An 18,897-nucleotide genomic window follows, 5' to 3' on the forward strand; every position below is an offset into this window, starting at 1 on the left:
TCAAAGGAAGGTCAGTTTTGTAGCTTCTGTAACGACCTAAACTGTTTTCAGATGTGTGAACATGATTGCACAAGGGTTTTCTAATCATCAATTAGCCTTCTGAGCCAATGAGCAAACACATTGTACCATTAGAACACTGGAGTGATAGTTGCTGGAAATGGGCCTCTATACACCTATGTAGATATTGCACCAAAAACCAGACATTTGCAGCTAGAATAGTCATTTACCACATTAGCAATGTATAGAGTGTATTTCTTCAAAGTTAAGACTAGTTGAAAGTTATCTTCATTGAAAAGTACAGTGCTTTTCCTTCAAAAATAAGGACATTTCAATGTGACCCCAAACTTTTGAACGGTAGTGTATGTGGAACAGTTTGTTTGCTCTCTGTACCCACCCTCATGATGAGCTGCGGTGTCTAAAGGCGTCCTGGCTTCGGTTAACCCGTGAAGTTGCTCAGCCTTTCCTCAAAGAGCGACTCCGGATATAAATTAATTCCATCACTCCCCGAGATCTACTTCACTTGTGTGACGAAAAACAATCCCGTCCAAAAAAAGTAGCTTGACCAGTTTTGGTGAGTAAAACCTGTGGATCAGATGGAGCCATGTTGGAGGAGGCTACAGGTCAGGGTGCCCGGTTAACTGAATGACAAGTCTTAGTGAATCACATGCGAAACTTTGGTCCGAAGGAGCGGAGCTTCGGGCAGGAGGCGCACTGCCACCATCCCTCACATTGACCCTGTTTCAGGTAATAATAGATCGCAAACAAACGTTATAGGCTAAACACTGTAAACGACGGGGTACCGGGCTGATAACGTTATAAATCTCTGCTGTTATTTTTGTATTTTTGTTATCTGCTGTTACTTTTGAAATTTTTAAAAGCCTTATATATTGATGTAGTGGCAAGAAAATAAGAGGCAAGCACTCCACCTAGCGGTTTGGGGAGGGAGGCATGAGAGTCAGTGACAGTGGGGACCCGGGCGTTGTTGAGGAAGTTTGTGTCCGGGATGGGAGGGATCAGCCGCAATCTTTCCTGCACGTCTCAGAGTCCTGGAGGTGTACAGGTCCTGAAGAGATGGAAGTTGGCAACCAATCAACTCCTCTGCAGACTGAATGATGAGAGATGAGCCCAATTTTTCTCATCCATGTACAATGGAGAGAACTCACCTAATCAAGTTTTATTTTTATCTTCAGAATGTCATACAGTGACATTTTTGCTGCTCTTGCACTTCGACATAGTAGTGTCATGAGATGGCAATGATAAGATTTCTTTTGTTGGTTTATTTTTGTAGATTTGGCCTGAGAGCTACACCTTTCTCACGCGTGTCATCATTAGAAAATCACCTTTTTGCGTAGTTAGATGTTTAATTTGAAGTAGCTTTAAACATTGGGCCCATTTAGAAATGCAGGAAGTTTCAACTGCATTAAACAGCCATTGCTTGACAATATTTGCTGTGAATTATAGAAAGCTATGACTATTGTTAACATAACTGTTACATCACATGACAATCATTTCTGTATAACTATCAAGAACACCATCTGGTGAGTCAATTTGAAAATACTTTGTCATTCAACACTTTGAACACTTAACTTGAAGCTTTATGGAGTTGCCTGTCTATGCAAACCTAAAGTGGGTTTTTTTGCAACATATACTGAAGCAGTAAAAAACTGACTGCCGTCACACATTGCAGCTCTTTTCATAAATAATTACAAACTGACACCTGCAACAAAATCATACTTGACACTAAAACTGAATTCCTAACCTTTTATTTAAGACTGACAGATAAAGGGTATTTTTAACAAAATGTAGATTAAATGAAAACAAACTATACTTTTTTGTCCACATGTGTTACGTAAACAGTAATGTAATTTACAGTACAAATTGTTGGCACAGAAGACAGGTTTTTTCAGGGTTTTTGTCAAGTGCAGAAAGGAGACAAAAAAGAGCAGAGTACAGTTAGTGATCTTCATTTTACACTTACGGAAACTTAAGCTGTACGCGAAGTGGTGCAGGTGATATCCAATATCCATACAGTGCAACACATAATCCACAACAGGCAGAGACGCAACAGTAGGAAATACACAAAGGAACAGGACACACAACATGTGATAAAACACAAGGAAATTATCTGCCAAGTCCCTCCCCTGGATTGAACTGAACATAGGCATTAAATACCACAGCAAATGAGTGGGTCAGGAACACAGAACAGGTATAAGTAAAAGTCATAAAACTGAATGGGAAGCAAAACTAGACACAGACAGTGAACGCAGACAACTACAAAGGGGAAACAGAGCACGACACTGAAACACTGACTGAAGAAGATAAAGCACTCAAAGACAAAAACGTAACTTGACACAGACAGGCACCCAAACATACTACAATCAAAATATAGAAACAGATGGGGACACAGACAAGACAGACCGACAAGCGGACTAAAACCAGAACAAATGACAATGGACCAGGATGAATGCAGCAGAATACATGAACTACAAAAATGACAGAATGAGACGGCTGCTGTGCTGTGAGCTTTTTTGCTTATAAATTGCACTGGACAACCAAAATGCTTCAACACTCATTACTGTAATGCAACTAAACTATGAATGGTTTCTCCACATCATTTAAGTGATGTGTCTGGTTTATACTATGTCCATCACCCAAACTAACTTTTTCAGAATCGCATTCAAATCATTGCAGAGATCTGGATAGTTCTTTATTGGTAACATGAGAATGCATCCACATGTGTTTGGATGACACTGAAATATGCTGGCTTCAATAAAACCAGTTCCCCAGCATATCTTTTAAGGTGTGTGGCCACACAGCTATGTGCTGCATTCATGGACAGTGGGAACTTCAAGATGTCTTCCATGCGCTTTAGTGTTGTCAAAGGCCAGCCTTTGACAAGTATTCTTCCAATGGCTTGCCACTCATGGGTTTGGCACTCGCATCTGAGGTAGGGGGCCTTTACATTGGCACCCACAGTGAATCTGCTGTAGACCTCATTTCAGAATTTCAGATAAGCACTCTCGGATGACACCTGAGCCTATTCTCTTTTCAAAAGCTCCATTAGGGAGTTTAATTTTCACTTTGTTCATAATTTCTGGATGACCAAAAGCAGCCAAGCTAGCTTCACTCTTGAGGAATTGCTACCCCTATGAAAACCTCTTAAAAGCTGTCCTCAGTCTGGTTGTCACTCACATTTAAGTTATTCTCTGAACTAGTTAGTAGTTTCCTTGTTCCCTTCGCTATGCTCACTCACAACATAACGTGTTTGGTTGGTGATCGGTCTTGGACAATATTTGTGTCTGTAATGTTTGTGTCATCTAAAACCACCAGGACAGTTGGTACCAGCTCCCCACTGGTCTGTTGAATATCACCTGAAGGAGGTTGTTCATCTTTATAGAATGTGTCTATACTAACATGCCTTGCCAGCCTAGTTCAATTCTCCTGGTTTTTTTCTTAGCACAAGAGTTTACCCATGTGTTTCTCTGAAAGTTCTTCTCTGCATTTTTTTCATTGCGGAAAGGTTCACTATTCAAACAAATTATGCTTTCTATCCTCCCCGTCTCTGTCCGATGACTGGTGTTTACGGGAGAAGGCCACAACTGCTAATCTATAACTGTAACAGGGTATGTAGTTGGCAAGATCATGATCTGACATAAGTGGAACCACAGTGGTATCAAGCTGCAACAAGGAAACATTTAGAGGGGTTGGTAAAGTAAAGGAATATGATTATATATTGATTTAAATATACTAGAACAGCCCCAAAATCTATTCTGTATGTTGAAAAAGAGAAACAAGTCAGAGTTACTAGAAATAAAGGATCAATTTATTATTTTTAGTCAGAAATATATTGACTAGTAATGCTCTTTTTCATCTGTCTCTGAAGTTATTTATGTTTTCATTAGGTTAGCATCTACAGATAGCCCCTGTGGATCCTTTTAAGCAGATACAGTTGTTAGTGAATGCTTCTATTCGTGGTTAAGTAATTTTGATCCAGTGTTTTATTTAGTTATTTATCTGCTTAAACAAAACTTACAGTGTCCTCAACAATATTACGAGATGAGTGCCTCTTCAATCATCCTTCTAAAAAGAAAATACAAAATAGTAGAAGAGCCCATATCCCAAACACTGAAAGTCACTGAATCAATACTGTAGATCAAATTTTATTCACTCAGTGAGGCTATAATGGCAGGCCCCATGACCAAAACATATTAAAATTCAAATGAATACCTTACAGCTATATTACTCTAATGTATGTATAAGCTGTCACACTGAGATTTAAAACAATAGTGGACATTAAAGTATGAGCCAGTTACAGTCACCATCAAACAAAAACTTTTCAGCAAAAATAAGTGAAGCTATTGCATGCTGAAGTGTCAAGAGTGCACAAGAGATGCACAAAAGGCACTGCTTTCTGACCATCATGTGTTTGTTTGTTTGTTTTATAAATACAAGTAGAAAAATGTTTACACTGCTGCACCCAACTTCCTGAAAATTATCTAAAAGAAAACTGAAGACGGTCATCACAGAAGCTATTACTGTCATGTCCAGCTCTCGCTGTTAGGTCATGAGCTCAGTTTATTTGTCTCTAGCCAGTTTGTAGCCACTTCCTGTTTTGTGTGGGTTAGGCTACTCATCGTGTGTCTCGTTGTCTTTTGTCTGCCTTCCCGCAATGTGTGATAACCTGTCCCCGTCATAATGTGCTCCACCTGTGTCACCTGTCCTAGGCTGCGGTCGATTAGTCTTTTTTGCTTAGGAAGGTTTTAAACTGAGTGAAATGACCCAGAAGTATTTAGGTGGCAGCCATGACAAGAGCTGGTCGAATTCTCTAAAAGCTAAAGGAAGGTGCTTCAATGCTTCCTTTCTTATCACCTTTAGCATAATGTACACTGTACCATCCTTTACGAAAGGAATGGAGATAATGCCGTTCCACAATTCCTTGCAGTAGCAACACTTAAAATAACAAAGTAAATAAAGAAATTCCATTCCATCAAAGTTTATATAGGCTACTTGATATAATTTTCCAGCCCCTTGTTCTTGTTACTTATTTGTATTAAATTACTATTTTTAATGGCTCAACTCTCTCTACTTGTATATTGGTTATATTATTAATTTCAACATTTGAATTTGTTTTGTTTTTATTTTTAACAACCATCTAATTACTTCCTAGAGTAATTTATGGTTTAATGTGCCCTTTGTATACATTCAAAACATCCTTTCTTAAGAAGTGTGACTCTGTGTTGTACAGTAAACCTTACTATTTTTGTATAGCATTGAGTTTGTCACTGTACTTATCTTTCATGTGTTATAAAGTTTGTTTTGAAAATTAAGCCTAGAGTAAGTGTGGTCGGATTCTCTGAATACTGTGTGTCTTTTCCTAAGTCAACGAATTCTCCTTCACATCTTTCTTGACCTCATGACGTTTTCCATCAAGGTCAAGGAAAAGTGGTTAGAAAGGATGTTTGTTTTTTTTTCACTTTTTGACTGCAACCATTGTGTATATAAACATACTCCTTCCTGATGTGTGTGCCAGATTGTCTTGTTCCCTTGTAACAGAGTTCCAGCCATTTCCTAGTGTTTAACATGAACATTTACAACAGTGACACATCATTTCTTCAGAATCAGAATCAGAATTAGAAATACTTTATTGATCCCTGAAGGGAAATTCCTTTGTCACAATTGCACACTTGTCAAGGTAGATAGATAAAGAGTATATAAATATAAGAGTATAAATATAAAATATAAAGACAAATATAAAAGAGTGTGGGTATATACAATATTTACATTATTAAGAATTATTATGGTGAACCAAAAAGTACTAGTGAATAAATAGCATTGGCCACCACAGACTCATAAAACATCCTCAGCATCGTCCTGCAGATGTTGAAGGACCTCAGCCTCCTTAGAAAATAGAGACAGCCTTCCTGTAAAGGGCTTAAGTGTTCTTGGCCCAGTCCAGTTTATTGTCACTGTGTACTCCCGGGTATTTGTAATCCTCCACAATGTCCACACTGACATTGGAAACAGGGGTCACTGGTGCCTTGGCTCTCCTTAGATCGTAGGTGGTTCTGCTCGCACCATGTGACAAAGTCCCCCACCACAGCTCTGTACTCAGCCTCGTCACCCTTGCTCATACATCCAACCACAGCAGAGTCATCAGAAAACTTCTGAAGATGGCAGGACTCTGTGTGGTAGTTGAAGTCCGTGGTGTAGATGGTGAAGAGGAAGGGAGAGAGAGGACAATCCCCTGCGGGGTCCCGGTGTTGCTGACCACGCTGTCTGACCCACAGTGTTACCGGCGCACATACTGTGGTCTGCCAGTCAGGTAGTCAACAATCCAGGACACGAGGGGGGCATCCACCTGCTTCGCTGTCAGCTTCTCACCCAGCAGGGCCGGCTGGATGGTGTTGAAAGCACTGGAGAAGTCAAAAAACATGACCCTCACAGTGCTCGCCGGCTTATCCAGGTGGGCGTTGGTGCTGTTGAGCAGGAAGATGATGGTGTCCTCAACTCCCAGTCATGGTTGGTAGGCGAACTGGAGTGGGTCCAGGAGAGGTCTGACCATGGGCCGCAGCTGATCCAGAACCAGTCTCTCCATGGTATTCATGATGTGGGAGGTCAGTGCCACAGGTCTGTAGTCCTTGGAGTCACTGGGACGTGCCGTCTTTGGCACAGGCACGAGGCAAGATGTCTTCCACAGCACAGGGAACCTTTGGAGACTCAGGCTCAGGTTGAAGACATGGTGGACTCCACATAGCTCTTGCAAATTATTGCATCAGTAGGAATAAACAACAATATAGTGTTTAATTAATTCACACTAAAAGTTGCCATTGAGCATTTTGAGTGTCATACTTTTACTTTAGCTTATATATAGGTAAATAGCTTTACCTATGTTAAAAAACTTTTGCTGATTAATCCATTAAACATCTGTACTATTACGTTACTGAATGCAGGACTTGTAAAGGAGTATTTGTGTTGGTATTGTTATTTGCTAGGATATCTGTATATTTCTTCAACCACTTATTACAGTAGCCTATGAAAGGATTATAAAACGCAGCCCGACTCAGAACGACAATTCCCATCAAACCTGTCGCTTAATGATGACGCACTAACAGAGACTTTTCACGAAGGTTGCAAAACAATTGCGTCAGAAAGCTGCGCACTTGTTTCTAGAAAGGTGAACGACGAACGTTGCTGTCTCGGTATGTAACATCTAAGCTTCTTGAAATGAGTAGTCGTGTATCAGAAAGTGCATTAAATGGTGATATTTAATTTAGTTGGCTATACTAAATACAGCTAACGTAATGTTAGTCCCCAATGACTTTTTAGTGAAATAAGTCTAACGTTACGCAGTTGTGTCGTGCTAGCTAATGTTAGCCTGCTAAGTTAACTAACCTGAAATATTATGATATCGATTATTTGTGTAACTAACTGGACAGTATTATTGCTTAAGTACTTTTACGTTGTTGCTTTGTGACTCTCATCGTAACATATACTTGTGTTCAAACACTGTGTTACATGACTGTCTCTCAGTTACTGTAACGTTAACGTTACATGACGATCATTTTATGTTTCAGACTGCTAAAGTTACAGGATAATATATTGTTACCATGTTGGTGGCGAGGCTAACGTGTCTGAGGGGTCTTCCTCTCACCGGGCTCCGTCCTGTGCTGTCACAGGGCTCCCCAGCCCTGAGAACACCCACCCTGAAAGCCTGTCCACCTCTGCTCAGGCCGCACCAGGTACCATAAAGTTACTGGCATCCTTGGCTCTCTCACATTTCTCTAAGCTTAGATACATTCACGCTTCATTATGACCCTACCAGTGCCACACACATCCTACTTGCTTTTTACCACTCTTACTAATAGTAGGCTATGTTAAAAAAAAAAACAACTCTCATTAATCTTTGGTAACAGAAGCAGATATTGAAATACAAATAAATTAAAACATAGTTTTAAAGGTTCAATTTGTAAGTTTTTTTTATGGCATCTAGTGGTGAGAGTTGCTAATTGCACCCCCCTCCCCTATCCAAGCGAGTTGTGTAGCTATGGTGCCTGAGACAGGACAAAATATGGCCTATGTGAGATAGCGGAGAGCTGCCAGTCAAGAAAACAGGTTTCTTTACATAGATATATTAAGAAATTATATTTACTTGATTATTCAGTAAAACCATTAGTATTGTAATATTATTGTTACTTGTTCATTAAACAACAGAGACATCAAGAAATGAAGTTTCATTCTCTTGTAATACATTATTTTACTGTACTGTAATCATACTTGGCTCATCTGGACTAACAAACCAAAGTAAATGAAGAACATCTCAAAAACTATCACATCTTGTACATCGAGTATGACCACTGACAGATAACAGGAAAATGGAAGCCTCACTGTTTCTGCACCACAGTCCATTATAAACCACATAATACATGAAGTTTACAAATGCATTGTTAGGTGAGTATTAAGGCTCTTCTCGCTTTGCTTAATTAATAACATAAGCAATCTGCAAATCTTACCAAAAACAGAAACGCAAAGTAGTATTGACAGCCATAATTTCTGCTTGTGGTAAAACGGTGCTATGTTTTTAATGGGCATTTAGCATGTGAAAGTACAAATTACGCATTTGTGTGCACAGTGGCAAAGCACTATCCAAAAAAACTTTTTTTTTTTTAATGCAAATTCGGGAAAGTATTCATTATTGGTCACTTGATAGGCACACGGTCATGTTATGTGTCACTATTAGCAGTAAAATAAATATACGTTTTCCACCAGGGCAGAAGAAGAACGCCGTAATGACGAAACACGCTCTGTAGCGCTGTTTGTCCGTTGTCGGCTATTGTAGAAACATGACGACACAATACTACGACCTCCATAGAAGGGGGTGACCGCGGTTATGTAGATAAAAATGTCTCATTCTAAGGTAATAAAAGCATAATGGTTCATTATGTAAGGTCTTTATACACCACTGAAAACATAGTGATAGATATTATATTGCATTTCTGTCAATAAATCCTCAGAAATATTACACACTGAACCTTTAACTACAAAATACATCACATAGTGAACACTGAATGTAAACACCCCAAAACATTTCTTATTATACACTAACCCTAAAATCCCTTTGATATTTTAATAAATCCAATTCTGTGTTTCCTTGACAAGACATATTAGCAGTTTATCATGCATATTTTTATTGTTTATGTATCTTTTACTGGTGAAGGCAGGACACACCATCTATAAATTGGACAGAAACATCCTAAATGCCAGAAAAGCCCTCATCTCCATTTTGTTATGTAAACTTACTTATAGAATTAGATATTTTGGCAGCAATTCAAATGTCTGACATAAGTCAAGACAAAAAAGTGTCCTGTTGTTGATGGGTCACAAATTTGAACCTTATTGCAAGCGTCTTGTCCCATCAGTCCCTTTAATTAATCTGAACACCTTTTGTTCTCAGTTGAAGTTTGTCTCAATAAAAAGGCAAGCAAAACACTTTGACTGTGAAATGGTAAAAGAAATTAAGTTCAATAAAATGGTGCATTTAGTTTGTGGGCAAATTGACATTGGTCAAATGCATGTTCACTCCCTGATTGTTTTCAGTTTTGATTAATAAGGTTGTGTATAAAATACTATCCACCAAATCAACAATTTTAGTTTTGTGTAAAATTTATTTTTCTTTCACCAGGGTTATTCCTCTAAGGCCAGATTTGGTTTCCGCCGTGGGAAGATGGCTAGAGACCAGCTCCAAGAAGCAGCTTTTGAGCCAGCAACAGATACCGCCATTAGAAGTAATGTACTATTACATACTATTTTAAACAATCCGCAACATATATTTTATTTAGTTTGGAGCCTTATTTGATGGTTACCTAAATTGTCATAATGCCAAAATGTCTTTGAAGCACAAATCAAAACTTGTACAGGTGACAGCCCCTGTCACATTATTAGTACGATTTTTTGAGTGTTTAGGTTTATTACATATTGAAGTGTATCTAAAAAAAAAAAAATGCATCCACAGTTGACAGCATGGGAAGAATTTTTCTGGCCGGAGGTGCTGCAGTTGGCCTTGGAGCTCTGTGCTACTATGGACTCGGCATGTCCAATGAAATTGGTGCCATTGAGAAAGCAGTGTGAGTAACAGCTTTTTGTTCTGGCAGCTCTTTACCACAGGTTTATGGAAAGTGTTTGTTACCTTTCAAGAGCGTCATAGTCAACTGGGTCTTCCCTCTCTGTGCAGCATCTGGCCTCAGTATGTGAAGGACAGGATCCATTCCACGTACATGTACTTTGCAGGCAGTGTTGGACTGACAGCTTTGTCAGCTGTAGCAGTGAGCAGGACCCCGGCACTTATGGGTCTGATGATGAGAGGATCCTGGCTGGTAAGCTTTATAACTCAAGTGGACCCAACAGAGATAGATGTGGGGTTTTTTTTAGTTCTCACTGCAATGGAACATTTATTTGATTAAATTGAAAGTGGTTTACTAATATCAGTACACTTAGATAGCTACTCAAGTGTATTTACATTTTTAGGTGCATTTACAGGTTATTAACCTAAATGTCTGTTTTAACTCAGGCTATTGGAGCAACCTTCGCGGCTATGATTGGTGCCGGCATGCTGGTCAGGTCCGTTTCATATGAGCACAGTCCAGTGCCCAAACACCTTGCTTGGATGCTCCACGCAGGTTTGTAGGACAATGTCTCGTGGGAAACAATTATTCTGTTACGTTCTCCCACATGTACTTGTCTAAACTGAACACTGGAGGGCAGTCATGTAAAGGCTGTCTATTTGAAATCTCTGTCTAAATCTAGACATAAGTCACAGGTCTGTTTTGTTACTGTTATTGTTTGTTTTGAATGTAGTATTCAGTTGTCTTTTTGCTTTGTTTATTGATAAGGTGTGATGGGCGCTGTCATCGCTCCACTCACTCTCCTGGGAGGGCCTCTGATGATTAGGGCTGCCTGGTACACAGCAGGTATTGTGGGAGGTCTGTCTACTGTGGCCATGTGTGCCCCAAGTGAGAAGTTCCTCAATATGGGTGGACCATTGGCTGTCGGCTTTGGAGTTGTCTTCGCTTCCTCTATTGGTTAGTATAATACACTAACTTGCACATCACAAACCCTGTCTCAGATGCACTACAGACAGTTTAAATAAGATGATAAAATATGATTGAGAAACGCCACATTGAATGAGATGTCGATGAGGATGAATGACACTCATGACACTTAAACCCTCCACAGTACCACAAGCCTGTTTTATTTGAGACTGACTTGGCCTATAATACAGTCAGACCTTGCGCTACTGCTAAATGCTGCCGAGTTATTAGCCCCTCCACTGCTGTTAAATTCTCATCCGCCTTTAGCCAAAAACGCGTCCTACTGGACTCTGAGAAGTGATCCAGAGGGCTTCAGCAAATGGTTTGACTCCACCTGTCAAATGATAATGGACAGTCGCTCCACTAAAATTTAGACAGCCCAATAGAAAAAAAGAGCCCTGGTTAGATGACAAGGCTCGCACTGTCAGATGTGAATGCCGCAGGGCTGAGCGGAAATGGAAGAAGGACAAATTACATGTCTCTCTCAAAATATTAAGGGACTGCTGGCGCCTATATCAAACAACCCTGAAAGAGGCTAAAAGAAAGTACTTTTCTGAAATCATTATGGCAAACTATAGCAAACCTCATGTTTTATTTAAAACCATTGATTCTGTTCTTAACGTCCAGCAAATTCCTAAATTTCTTTACTGACAAAGTCAATACTATCAGAGCTCATATCACACCCTCAGCTTACGATCAGTCTTTCTTTGCTGAATGCCCTGCCCCTTTTTCTTTTACAAAATTTGAACCTGTTACGCTGTCTGCATTACAAGAAATTGTTGGGCAGTTGAAACCCTCAAAATTCTGGTCTCTCGTTTAGAGCGATGGGTGGGCATTACAGGCATAGCCCTAAAATGGTTTCGATCCTACTTTAAAGGTAGGACATTCAGTGTCAACTGTGGTGACTCTGCGTCTACCAGGGCCCATCTCTCCTGTGGCATCCCGCAAGGCTCTATTCTAGGTCCTCTTCTCTTTTCACTTTATCTCATCCTTAGCTTTGCTAAATAGGAAACATCAGAATCAGAAGACTCATAATCAGAAGGAGCTTTATTGCCAAGTAGTGTTTTACACATACAAGGAATTTGCTTTGGTGATGATACACGCAGACAGACATACAGCTGACATAAATGGATGTAGAAATATGTAATAAACAAATGCAAGTTATATAAGAATAACAGAAGAATAGAGAAAAATAATACAACTGACAGTATAAAAAAATAATGATTTATAAACGATTTACAAATAACAACAAATATGTGCAATGTGCCAGGTTTGTGCATGGTATGACATGAAGTGATATTTACATGTGCAGAGACGATTGTATTATTTCAAAGGGGGGGAGTGTTAGTGGGGAGCCCGGGCCTTGTTGATGAGGCTAGCTGCAGACGGGTAGAAACTGTATTTGTGGTGAGAGGTTTTGGTCCTGATGGAACGTAGCCTCTTGCCAGAGGGGAGAGTCTGAAACAGTTTGTGACCTGGATGGGAGGCGTCAGCTGCCATCTTTCCTGCTCGCCTCAAAGTCCTGGAGGCATACAGGTCCTGAAGACAAGTAAGATTGCAGCCTGCCCTTGTCCCTGGCAGTGGCAGCAGCATACCAGATGGTGATAGAGGAGGTGAGAATGGACTCATTGATGGCGGTGTAGAAGTGCACCATCATTGTCTTTGGCAGGCTGAACTTCTTCAGCTGCCGCAGGAAGTACATCCTCTGCTGGGCCTTCTTGGTGAGGGAAGTGATGTTTAGCTCCCACTTGAGGTCCTGAGAGATGATGGTGCCCTGGAAGCGGAAGGAGTCCACAGTGGCGACAGGGTAGTCACTCAGGATGATGTGGGGGGGGGGGCTCTTCCTGAAGTCCACAACCATCTCCACTGTCTTCAGAGCGTTGAGCACCAGGACACCAGATGGTCGGTCTCCCACCTGTAGGCGGACTCGTCCCCACCAGATGAGCCCAATGAGGGTGGTGTCGTCCACAAACTTCAGGAGTTTGAGAGACTGGTGACTGGAGGTGCAGCTGTTGGTATACAGGGAGAAGAGCTGAGGGGAAAGAACGCAGCCTTGAGGGGAACTGGTGCTGATGGTCCTGGAATCTGAGACCTTGTTTTCCCATCTTCACGTGCTGCTTCCTGTCTGTCAGGAAGTCAGTGATCCACCTGCAGGTGGAGTCAGGCATGTTCAGCTGGGATAGCTTGTCCTGCAGCAGGGCCGGGATTATGGTGTTGAAAGCAGAGCTGAAATCCACAAACAGGGTCCTGGGGAGTCCAGGTGCTGGATGATGTAGTGAAGGGCCATGTTAACTGCATCATCTATAGAACTGTTGGCTCTATAGGCAAAATGCAGGCGGTCCAGAGAGGGGGTTTGTGGTGGATTTAAGGTGGGACAACACAAGGCGCTCAAAAGACTTCATTATCACAGAGGTCAGGGCGACGAGTCAGTAGTTGTTTAGTCCAGTGGTCCTTGGTTTTTTGGGGACAGGGATGATGGTGGATGCTTTGAAGCAGGCTGGCACATGACATGACTCCAGTGAGGTGTTAAAAATGTCTGTGAACACCGGAGACAGCTGATCAGCACAGTGCTTCAGGGTGGATGGGGAGACAGAGTCTGGCCTAGATGCTTTGCGCGGTTTCTGCCTCCTGAACAGTCTGTTGACGTCCCTCTCCAGGATGGTAAGAGAGGGGGAGGGGTTGGGGGATGAGATGGTGGACTGTGGCTGGTCAGTGGTGTGACAGGGGATGGTGTCAGGTCTGTCCCATTGTCTTTCAAAGCGACAGTAAAACTAGTTCAACTCGTTGGCAAGGCGTGAGTCTTTATGGAGTGGGGGGATTTAGGTTTGTAGTTGGTGATCTGTCTGAATCCTCTCCAGGCAGAAGCAGAGTCATTCCTTGAGAACTGGTGTTGTAGTCTCTCTGCATACAGCTGTTAGCATCTCGCACTGCCTTGCTAAACCTGTTCTTTGACTCCTTAAACCTGGCCCGGTCACCACTCCTAAATGCTTCTTCCTTTTCCAACCTCAGCTGCCTGAGATTAGCTGTGAACCAGGGTTTGTCATTGTTATAACTCACACTGGTGCGTGTTGGAATGCAGCTGTCCTCACAGAAGCTGATGTAGGACGTCAAAGCCTCTGTAAACTCATCCAGATTATTTGTAGCAGTCCTGAAAACATCCCAGTCAGTACAGTCCAAACATGCCTGAAGTTCCTCTACAGCTTCACTGGTCCATTTCTTTGATGTCCTCACTACAGGTTTACAGAGTTTTATGACATGATCAGAGTGTCCCAGTGGAGCGCGTGTAACGGCATGATAGGCACTGCTAACTGTGGTGTAACAGTGATCCAAAGTGTTCCCGTCTCTGGTTGAACACTTTATAAACTGTCTGTATTTGGGGAGTTCTTGGCTGAGGTTTACTTTGTTAAAGTCACCAAGAACAAAAACAAGGGAGTCCGGGTTTGTCTGCTCCACACACAGTATTTGGTCAGCAAGCATAAGCTGTGTGTCGTGCACGTTGACGTGCGGCAGAATGTAAACACCGATTATGATTAAAAATTCCGGATTAGGAGAACAGTGCTGCTGAATCACTGTCAGGTCGGTACACCAGCCATTGTTGATATAAAAATGGATACCTCCACCTTTTGTTTTGCCGGAGAGCTCTGTGTCGTGATCCACTCTGTAGAGTTGGAAGCCAGCCAGCTGCAGCTGCAGTACGGTATTGATCCACACAGCCACATCTCAGTGAAGCACAGTAGATGAATAAAAGTCTCTGTTTTTCCCCACCAGTAGCTGAAGTTTTTCCAGTTTGTTGCACAGTGAGCGCACGTTGGAGAGAAATATTGCCGGTAGCGGTGTGTGGAGTCCCTGCTGGCAGAGGTGCACGAGCGACCCGGCTCGTTTCCCTCTCTTACGGCGCTTCACTCGGCAAACAATAACGAGAGAGCCCTTCACCAAAATGTCCAATAATTCCACCGATGACGTGATAAAAGTGGGAAATAAATACACTGGAGTTGTTCCCCTGATGTTTGTTAGCTCTTCTCTGGTGAAAGAGCTCCGGGAATCACAGCCGAACACACAAAAACAAAACAAAACAAACTGCACCTAACACTGAGGCAGCAATAGACAGCGCCATCTTGGGTAGACCATACCAAACATGGCATCTCTTTCCACTGTTATGCAGATGATAGCCAGATCTATGTACATTTGAGTAAGGATGACACTCTGACCATTGTTTGCATGTCTAGAGAACATAAAGGCTTGGATGGCCCTTAACTTCTTAAGTTTTAATAAAAACAAGACGGAGGTGTTGATGGTGTGATGGAGGTCTCCCCTCGATCTAGGCCCCCTAGCTCAGTATGTCATGCCGACCATTACTGACCTAGAAGTCAAAATTGATGCTGATATGAAACTGAATAAACACGTTGGGTTAGTGGTTAAATCTAGTTTCTTTCAATTAAGACAGCTGTCGATGTTGAAACCTATTTTTTCTAAGCAGAATTTTGAGACCGTTATGCACGCCTTTGTGACTACTAGACTAGATTACTGCAATGCACTTTTTTTTGGGATGAATGGATTGTCTCTCGCCGTCTCCAGGTGGTGCAAAACACTGCAGCTTGTCTTCTAACGGGAACACGTAAATATGAACACATCTCCCCAGTTCTACGTTCACTCCATTGGCTACCCATTCAATTTAGGATCGATTTTAAACTTCCTTTACTCACTTTTAAATCCTTGAATGGCCTTGCCACCCCTTACTTATCTGAGCTGCTTCATCCAAACTTCTCCTGAGAGTGCCAAAAACTCATCGCAAACTTAAAGGGGACCGTGCTTTTGCGGTGGCAGCTCCGAAACTGTGGAATGCCCTTCCTCTTACCATTAGACAGGCTTCCTAACTGTCTGATTTTAAAACTTTGTCTTAAAACCCATCTCTTCCATCTGCCTTTTGACCCTTGAGGATGATGACACTTGGAGGAACTCATTTGTTAGTGTTTTTAACTGTATACATTATGTGATAACCTGTAAACCTGTACAGCACTTTGTGCTACTTCATGGTTGCTGTTAGTGCTCTATAAATAAATTGTGATTGATTGATTGACAGTATTACATTATGGTTTGAGACAAGATTTAATACCTCTGAAAAGTTACCGCAATGTCGGTAACTATATCCTCCAGTTCCACAGTCATGAGGTAAACCATAGAAACACACTGTTCACGTTACAAAGTAATTCTCCAGGATTGTCTGCACTCAATATTCAGACTAAACGTTGAATGTGTAAACCAGATGTGTTTCATTTGCGTTACAGTGGCTCTGTGTTGTGGTGTTATTTCTTTTGAGTTTAAATCTTGACTTTGAATATTGAAGAAACTAGATGGTTAATTGTGATTTTAAACTATTCTTTATGGTCAGAACATGACAAACACTTGGTAGAACATTTATGATAAAATCTTTTCAGTCTCTTTTCCTTAACAAAATAAATATCTTGATGGAACGATGAAGTGCTAATTTGTTAATTATTCAAATGAACATTTATTGAACTTTTGTTATATTGTTATTGAGGAAAATTATATTGCAATCATTATTGTTTTATTGCTCAGCTCTAAGCCCAAGCCTAAAATACAACTCTCAGCGAATGTTCCTTTCTTCTTCAGGCTCAATGTTCCTGCCACCCACTTCAGCGTTTGGAGCAGGCCTGTACTCAGTGGCCATCTATGGAGGCCTGGTGCTGTTTAGCATGTTCCTCCTCTATGATACACAGAAGGTCATCAAGAGGGCAGAGACACACCCACTCTATGGCGTACAGAAATACGACCCCATTAATGCGTAAGTCACTCAAGGAAGTATTCAAGTAGAATTGAAATGCAGGTTTCTGCAAATTAATGTTAGTGATTTACTTACAAGGTATAGAGCTCATATCCATTTTAATCTTACAGGTGTATGGGGATCTACATGGACACATTGAACATCTTCATGAGACTGGTGATGATTCTGGCCAACGGCGGCGCCGGCAGAAAGAAGTGAACCGCAACATTCTGACTTCAGCTTCAGTATTACCTTCCACAGAGTTGAACAAAGTCATGTTTTATTACTAGCAGCATATGCCAGGTATTAGGGACACTTCTTATATAACTGGTAAATAAACATGAATGCTTTGCAAGTGTGCGAAGAAGAAGATTGCACTCTGGTACAAAGAAGAAAGACAGATTGTTGTACATTGAGAACACAGTGAGTGGTCTTACCTTGATTGTGTAAGTATCTGGTTTATCCTGAGGATTACAGAAGCGTTAAATCGGTCTGCATAATTTCATTTGCACCAGATGTCCTATGTATCCTTTATGGTTTCTATTTATTTGCACTTAGTTGTGTTTCTGTTTCTAATAAGACAGTTCAAGAATATTTGGGAAATGCAACACATGCTGTATGTCAACCATAGACTGTTCCAGACTCAGTACAGTAAATGAGTGTGCTGTATGCACTTCCTCCAGAATACACTGATATTGCACTTCTTCTACAACAATTTCAACAATGGAATCATTCAATAAACAACTCAAAAGTGTGATGTTGCAGTTTTCTTTTTTGGGGGGTTTACTTGTCTGGACTTATTGGGACAACACCATTGTTAATATTAGTAACACCTGTGCTTTTGCTACTTTACCTTTATTCATTTAGCTGACGCTTTTATCCAAAGTGACTTACAATTGCTATATATCAGAGGTCGCACGCCTCTGGAGCTCTTTATACAGGCCTACAGTCTATGCTCTGGAGCAACTAGGGGTTAAATGTCTTGCTCAGGGACACATTGGTGGATGTGTCACAGCAGGGAATTGAAACTGGGTCTCTCACACCAAAGGCATTATGTGCCTTATCCATTGCGCCATCGCCACCCTTACTACTATGGCAAGTCAAAATAATGTGGAAAAAACCTATTGCCATTTATAAACAGTTACAAGAAAAAGCACGTGAAACCATTGGAATACCTGGATTTCTGTATAAATTGTTCATAAAATTTGACCTGATCTTCATCTAAGTCACAACCAGTGCTTGAAGTGGGCCGGCATCTTGACATTTTTACCGGGACATTTTCTTGCGTACCGGGACTACTCCCAATCTTCCGGTACTCTCCTCTGCTCTCTCCATATCAGGTTCTCTGGGAGCTACGTTACACTCACCTGTTCCCGTTCTCGCCTGCCTGCTAATCTCTGTCGAAGGAGAGAGACGAGGGAGATTGAGAAGCTCTCTCAAGCAGCCGTGTGCTGAATGTACTGTAGCTTGTCAATGTCACTTGTTGTGAACTGAACAATCACAGCCTGGATGGGGTGGGATATTTAAAAATATTGACTGATAGATGTCATTTTTGCTGGGGACAGGTCAGAATCAGAATGTCTCCATCACTTATTGAAAGCTTTTGTTAAAAATGTTCTGAACAACAGCAACTAGAAATGTTAAATAACAAATGAAACAATGCACAATAAGAAAACATGCAATGCAATTGAATAGGATAGTGCGGTTCAAGCACTGGTTACAACAATAGACAAACACAGTTTGCTTAAACTAATACCACACAAACAATTGTATGTTTTTACACCATGTAAACATTCACAGTGCAGGGTGGGTAAAGTATGTGACCCCTTGGATTTAATAACTGGTCGACCCTCTTTTGGCAGCAATAACCTCAAACAAACGTTTACTGTAGTTGCAGATCAGACCTGAAACACGGTCAGGAGGAATTTTGGACCACTCCTCTTTACAAACTGTTTCAGTTCAGCAATTTTCTTGGGATGTCTGGTGTGAATTGCTCTCTTGAGGTCATGCCACAGCATCTCAATCAGACTG

General features: G+C 41.2%; 2 protein-coding genes across 2 annotated transcripts in view; one reads left to right on the forward strand and one right to left on the reverse strand.

Annotated features, from left to right (window-relative positions):
- The window catches only part of LOC123983203 (carbohydrate sulfotransferase 3-like), a 7,075-nt gene extending 6,665 nt beyond the window's left edge, over nucleotides 1-410 (reverse strand). The window contains exon 1 of the mRNA XM_046069366.1: nucleotides 395-410. The gene's annotated coding sequence lies outside the window, so the exon portion shown is untranslated. The remainder of the gene's footprint in view (nucleotides 1-394) is intronic.
- Nucleotides 411-7,090: 6,680 nt separating this feature from the next.
- ghitm (growth hormone inducible transmembrane protein) lies at nucleotides 7,091-17,620 on the forward strand. The gene is made up of 9 exons (XM_046069635.1): nucleotides 7,091-7,199; nucleotides 7,575-7,739; nucleotides 9,680-9,782; nucleotides 10,010-10,121; nucleotides 10,229-10,370; nucleotides 10,565-10,673; nucleotides 10,887-11,075; nucleotides 16,716-16,887; nucleotides 16,998-17,620. The coding sequence occupies exons 2-9, from the start codon at nucleotides 7,608-7,610 to the stop codon at nucleotides 17,083-17,085; spliced, it is 1,047 nt and encodes a 348-aa protein (XP_045925591.1). The 5' UTR covers nucleotides 7,091-7,199; nucleotides 7,575-7,607; the 3' UTR covers nucleotides 17,086-17,620.
- Nucleotides 17,621-18,897: the final 1,277 nt, after the last annotated feature.

The sequence above is a fragment of the Micropterus dolomieu genome, linkage group LG14 (genome assembly GCF_021292245.1).
Source record: "Micropterus dolomieu isolate WLL.071019.BEF.003 ecotype Adirondacks linkage group LG14, ASM2129224v1, whole genome shotgun sequence".
Lineage (NCBI taxonomy): Eukaryota > Metazoa > Chordata > Actinopteri > Centrarchiformes > Centrarchidae > Micropterus > Micropterus dolomieu.

Coding starts and splice junctions, on each gene's coding strand:
- ghitm (XM_046069635.1), top strand. CDS start 7,608: ATGTTGGTGGCGAGGCTAACGTGTCTGAGGGGTCTTCCTCTCACCGGG. Junction 7,740..9,679: donor CTCTGCTCAGGCCGCACCAG/GTACCATAAAGT, acceptor TTCTTTCACCAG/GGTTATTCCTCTAAGGCCAG. Junction 10,674..10,886: donor TGCTTGGATGCTCCACGCAG/GTTTGTAGGACA, acceptor TTTATTGATAAG/GTGTGATGGGCGCTGTCATC.